Source organism: Propithecus coquereli, unplaced genomic scaffold (genome assembly GCF_000956105.1).
Source record: "Propithecus coquereli isolate 6110/MARCELLA unplaced genomic scaffold, Pcoq_1.0 Scaffold22, whole genome shotgun sequence".
Lineage (NCBI taxonomy): Eukaryota > Metazoa > Chordata > Mammalia > Primates > Indriidae > Propithecus > Propithecus coquereli.
The window spans coordinates 5,219,545-5,225,954 of NW_012147189.1; the positions used below are offsets into that span (position 1 = coordinate 5,219,545).

At 32.6% G+C, this 6,410-nt stretch overlaps 1 protein-coding gene across 1 annotated transcript in view; it reads left to right on the forward strand.

The window, feature by feature from the left end:
- Positions 1–2,526: 2,526 nt before the first annotated feature.
- Positions 2,527–6,410, forward strand: part of ADGRV1 (adhesion G protein-coupled receptor V1) — a 539,879-nt gene continuing 535,995 nt past the window's right edge. Inside the window, exons 1-2 of the mRNA XM_012644750.1 lie at positions 2,527–2,709; positions 5,621–5,770. Of these exons, the coding sequence (XP_012500204.1) occupies positions 2,527–2,709; positions 5,621–5,770 (333 nt within the window). The remainder of the gene's footprint in view (positions 2,710–5,620; positions 5,771–6,410) is intronic.

Genomic DNA, 6,410 nt, shown 5'->3' on the forward strand with positions numbered 1-6,410 from the left:
GTTTTGGTTATTCTGCATGAGTTTAAAATATTTGAATGCTTGGAAACATGTTGCATAAATTATCTATTATGTTATTCAAGATGAAGGTGTGTGATTTGTAGGAATAAAATGTAAGAGGTAGTATAATGCGGTTATTGGGTAGAAAGTCTAGAGCTAGATTCCTGGATTCAAGTCCTGCCTAGCCACTTAGCTGAATAATACTGCATATGTTAACTGACCTGTCTGTGCCTTAGTTTCCTTAATTATAAAATGGAGTTAATGATACTCCCACCTTCCTCGTAGAGATATTGTAAGGATTAAATGTGTTAATGTGTAGAAAGTACTTAAAACAGCTCTATACAAGCATTTGCTGTTACTTTCTAAAGGTCATTACAGTTTTCCTTTAGACTGCATGGAATCTTAAAAAGCAATATGAGAATATGTAGAAAACATATGAGGAAGTTCATGCATACAGCATTGAAAAATTCAGTGGTTAACTTATAACTACAAATGTGGCCTTTCGTATTTCCACCAGAGGACACACTTCTCACACTGTTCCTCACTCTCTAGAACAGTATTTTTCAAAGTGTGTTCTAAGCATCAGTTGCATAAGAATCAATAGTGCTGCTTGTTAAATGTGCATTACTGCGCCTCGTCCTAGACCCACTGGGTCAGAAATTCTGGGAGTGCGAATTGGCATTTTAACAAATGCTCGAGGTTATTCTTATGCAGGACAAATTTTGAAAACTGTTCTTAGTTGTTCATGATTCCTTCTTCTCATGCTATAGTCTCACTTTTACTCTTTATCACTTTGAACTTTGGATATCTTCTTATTTCTCTCAACTCCAGGTTCTATCACATCTGCTGTTCAGGGCCTTGAGAGTTTTCTTTCAAAATCACAATAGACCAAAGTTGATCTTTTTTCTTTTACATTCAAGGCCTAGGTGGCTACCTTTTCATTCCTTTATTCTGTATCCTCTTCATTGTCTGTAGTTCATTTCTTTCCCACTATTTGTCATAAGTGGGGTGTGAAATCATTATGGCTTTAATTCCACAAAAGATCTTCTTTAGTTGGCTCTGGTTTAGCTCAGAACTGCTCCCAGTTTTCTGTCTCACTCATGCTTTGCTTTTTACCTTCCCTTTCTGTCATCTTTTCCATTTCCTTTCTTTCTATGAACATTCCTGGATTAGAATTCAGGGAAGAGTATGCAGCTGGTGAAGGAAAGCTGTTTTATTTCTTTTTCCGAGTTCCTTAGCCTTCTGGCAGGCTTGCTTGGAGAGAGGGGTAGGTGCAAATAGGTCTAGTGGTCCTTCAGCATTTCTGTCCCTCTTGGCCTATGTCTCTTTCCTGGATGCCATTTGAATTTTGCATCCCTATTTGTGGATTTTGCTGTCTGAAGCATGTGAGACGTTATTGAGCAATTTCAGACGGCATTGTTTGAATATACTTGACTGAGATAATTGCTTTTAAACCCTAAAATATATCAAGAACTCATGTATTTGGTGATTCCTAAATATAAAGCCATGTGTAGCCATGTGGAAATACCACATACATGAAAATTTTATTACTTCTTGGCCAAGGTAAAGATTAATAGGAAGCATTTTGGCTCATGGAGTACGTAATGCAACTCTCTTTTAAAACACATGAACTTGTTATGTTCGTGTGACTGATCACATAGATACATTGGAATCTTAATGATCCGTGAGAGAAATTGTTCACATTTTTAGAGGTACATCTACATTACAAAACAGCAGCAGCGCTTTCAAGAGACCATTGCACTGTTGTGCTTTTGAAAGCACTTGAATCCCACAGTGCTGAAAGTAGGAACAATATTGTTGACTCATAAACACACATATTGTAGTAAGAAGAAAACAGTAGATGTTATGGGAAAGAAAGAAATACACACTTTGCCAAATTTTATTTTAAAGCAATGTGGACATTTTCTAAGAAATGGTATTAGTATTTTAGCTAATAAAATGAAAGATATTTAAGTCCCCCAAATTTACCTCTTCTTTGAAAGGATTAGCATTTCCTTGCAATAACTAGAAATTTAAAAAATTCTCAAATATGACAGATTTAAGGAAAAGTAGACACCAACCAAGAAATTGATTTATTGCTAAAGCTTAAGCTTTAACTGTTGTAGTTTTGGCTGGTATTTCATAGCTTCATTTGGGGAAAGATGGGCTTTAATTCAATTTCTGTATTGATGCCTGTGTTTTTCTTAAAGGGTGGATGTCAATACATTTTTTAATAAATGAAATTTAATAAATAAGTTTAATTTATAACTATTATCTTGGTATAGAAGCTAAAGAACAAAAAGCAATTACGAATAGTAAAGAGAGAACCATAAGAATAGATTGCGATTTTTATCAGTAACTTCTGTTATCACACATTTGAGTTGGATGGCTTAATATTTGATGTATTTAGGTCTTAGTTATTCACTTTCTAACTCTTCACATTGTATTTATATCTGTAGACAACATAATCTAATGAAAATATGTTAGATATGTTTAGTGATTACTTTTTTTTTCTTTTTTCTTTTAGGGATGCCCTCTGCATCTTTAGTAGTAAATCTTCTTTCAGTTTTTTTTATCTCTTTTGTATTTGGAGAAACAGAAATAAGATTTGCTGGACAAACAGAATTTGTTGTTAATGAAACAAGTACAACAGTTATTCGTCTTACCATTGAAAGGATAGGAGAGCCAGCAAATGTTACTGCAATTGTGTCGGTAAGAAATGATTTTAGTTCTATTTTTACTGAAATAGACATGAAATTTCTTAATTTCAATGGCAAGGATTTTTTTTTTTCCACCATTTGAGATTTTGAGTAGTTTCATTATGATAAATGATTTGTGGATTACACTCTTGCGTTATTGTCTGTTATGGGTTTATAGAGTGCTCCAAGGTGGCCACTTGCATTGGACAATAGAGTCTTAAAGATATAGCCTGATTATTTTTAAGTGCTCATACATTTATTTTAAAATAAGAATATTTTATTTTTGGTAATTTGCATTGTAGGTATCTCTACTCAGACATATTATCTATTGTAGGGTGGTATAGAGAAAATATATGGAATATTTAAAAGTATGAAAATGGCAATAGGAATAAAAAAACCTTGGTTATGTTGGAGAGCTCTTTTTGTGGGAGAAATTAAGTATATTAACTTAAGTAGAAGTTAAGTTGAATTTGTTAAACTTGATCTGTTTTGCATATAGTTTAGTTATTGGATGGATTGTGTGTACATGTATATGAGTCTATTTTTAACCAGAAAGTAATGTCGTATGACTGCTACTAAAGATATTGCTATATTTGAGGCTCAAAGTACTTGAAATTTTTGTTTGCAAAAATAAAATTTTAAACAATAGTTTAAATTATTATATTATGAAATATTATGAAAACAGAAAATGAAGAAAAACTACCTATGAAACTAATCTAATATTATAATTTTGTGCATTACTTTTAGATTTTATTGAATTAATGACATATATTTATTGAATTTATTTTTAGTGTGAGTATACATTATATTTGATAATAATTTTCATATAATTTTGATTGTACCCTAACAGTTTTTTCCGGTTGTGCTATCATTTTCATAACTTTTCTTGGTGGTATTTCCATTACTTCCTAATCATTCCTCAACTGCTTATGTCAATTTTTGCATATTTTGCATTTTAAATGATTTTCATAGGTTGGATTACTTTTTATTTCTATTTGTTTCCATGGCTCTTGATAATGCTTTCGTAAAGTCTATATGCCATTTTCTTCAGGAAGGTATAAGTTTTCCAATACCCTTGACAACTTACTTGGATTTCTCAAGTATTTAAAACTTAATTTATTTTTATAGATGAGAACTAGAAATTGACTAAAATTTCCTTAAACATGTGTTTTTTTTTGTACTAAATCATATATATTTTTTCTAGTAGTTAAATTATTCATTTTGCACTATTTGGTAAAAGAGATCTCATTTGGACCCCAAGAATCTTATTAATGATGCTGATTTTACAGAATAATATCTTAAAAAGTTAAAGAAAAGTTTATAATGAATACAAAGTTTGGAATGCTAGAAGAATTAGGCCCTTATTGGAATTGTTGTGGGAGAATATAAATACATTATAATTTCATGTTGAAAATTTTGGAAAGAGCAGATTCTTTGAAATTGATAAGGAAAATAATTGAAATAACTGAAAATAATTGGAAGTAAAACTCAGTTTTTGGCAGACTACTTATCTCTTTTTCTCCTCTCTTTCTTTTTTTATTGATATGCAGTATTTGCACATTTGTTGGGGTACATAGGATATTTTGATACCTTATACAACATGTAATGGTCAAACGAAGGTAACTGGGATATCCGTCACCTCAAACATTTATCTTTCCTTTGTGTTGGGAACATTACAATTAATATCTTCTAGCTATTTTGAAATATACAATAAATTTATGTTAACTGTAAATTCCCTAGTGTACTGTTGACAGCTAGAACTTACTCCTTCTGTCTAAATGTATTTTTGTATCCACTAACCAACTTCTCTTCATTTCCCCCTCCTTCCCTTCCAAGACTCGGGTAACCACCATTCTACACTTTACTTCCATGAGATCCACTTTTTCGGTTCCCACATATGGGTGAGAACGTGCAATATTTGTCTTTCTATGCCTGGCTTAGTTCACCTGACATAATGTCCTCCACTTCTGTCCACGTTGCTGCAAATGACAGGATTTCATTCTTTTTTTATGGCTGAATAATATTCCATGTGTTTATATGTCATATTTTTTGTGAGTTTTAGCTACAATTTGTCTTCTTGTTAGTCCACTCCAGATCAATCAAGAGGCAGAGAAAAAACAATAAAACAACTTCATATTATTACTTTCCTGAGTAATTATTACTTTCCTAAGTACTATTTCTTTTCCTTCCGCAGTATAAACAAAAGCTCCTGTATAGAATAATTTTTTTAACATTTATTTCTGAAGATGATTTTTACCAGTTTTACCAGTTGCAGTACCCATCTATCCAGCTTCTTTACCTTGCCCATTTGTTTCAAATCATCCAATGTTGTTGAAATAGTCATGTCAAACCTTGCTGCTGCTAATTCACGCATAGGTTGAGATGGATTAGCTTCCGCTACAGCTTTCAGTGGCTCATTTTCAAGATTAAAATCACCACAATGGAATTTCTCAAACCATCGATGTACTGTGTGTTCATTAGCCACATCCTTCCCAAATACTTCGTTGATATTTCGAGCTGTCTGAGCTGCATTGGTTCCACGATGGAACTATATTAGAAAATACACGAATTTTTGACTTACTGATGGTTTCACAGAAATTGCTCTAAAAACATTTTGAAAGATAATCCACAAACCACAATGTGCGTTTGAAAGAATGAGGGTGTACCTTCATAATAAAAACTAAAACGAGGTATCAAAGTGAAATGTCAGAGATAGCAACTGTCAAACTTAGTACTTAAGGAAATCAGACATTTCGTACTTAATAACCTAATAAATATTTATGATTTATATTTTTGTACATCCTATCTATAAACGTCAGTGCTGATTGGTTTATGCTTTTTCTCTTGATTGCTACAATAAGCATCAGTTTTGCTTGCTCTAATATTGTGTTAAGTAAGAATGATCTGTATTTTGCACTTGGTAGTTGTATGGAGAAGATACTGGTGACTTTTTTGACACATATGCTGCTACTTTTATACCTGCTGGAGAAACAAATAGAACAGTGTACATAGCTGTATGTGATGATGAGTTACCAGAACCTGATGAAACTTTCATTTTTCACTTAACATTGCAGGTAAGTCCTTCTTCCCCACTTAACCTTAAGCTTATAAAAATCTTGCAACACATAAAACTCTGATTTCCATAGAAGGCAGAATTGACAACCTCTTTGACAATTCCACAGTCTAGTTATTCCTCTGACAATCTTGCTTAGAAGATTCTATAGCTGGTTGTTGTATACATTCAGCTTACTTAGGAATCACCATTACAGATGCCCTAGAAAACCTTGTCTTCCCTTTGGCTCTTTTTTCTCTTATCCCTCCCCAGCTATCAGATCCACAAAGAGTGACTGTGACTTCTGAGTTCAAAGGAGAAGGATAAAAAAAAGCAGGCATGGAAGTGGGAGGTCCCTATGCCTTAGAATAAATTTAGAGTCGCCTTGGGGAAAAAAACTTGAATAACCCAAGATTTAATTGAAATTTACAGCTTTGTTGATCAGGTTGAGACAATGACTCTGAACACCATTCTAGTTAATTTTTCTGAAGAGCATTAAGAATTTTTTTAAAGATAATTTTGTCAGTATGATTAAAATGTTTGTGAAAACGATACTTGAAACAGTATGTTTAGCTTTTGTAAATTACTCTTTTTTCCATATTCCTTTATGCTGTTGTTGAATATCAATAGAAATGTTGCAGGAAACTCTTTCCACTTTTATA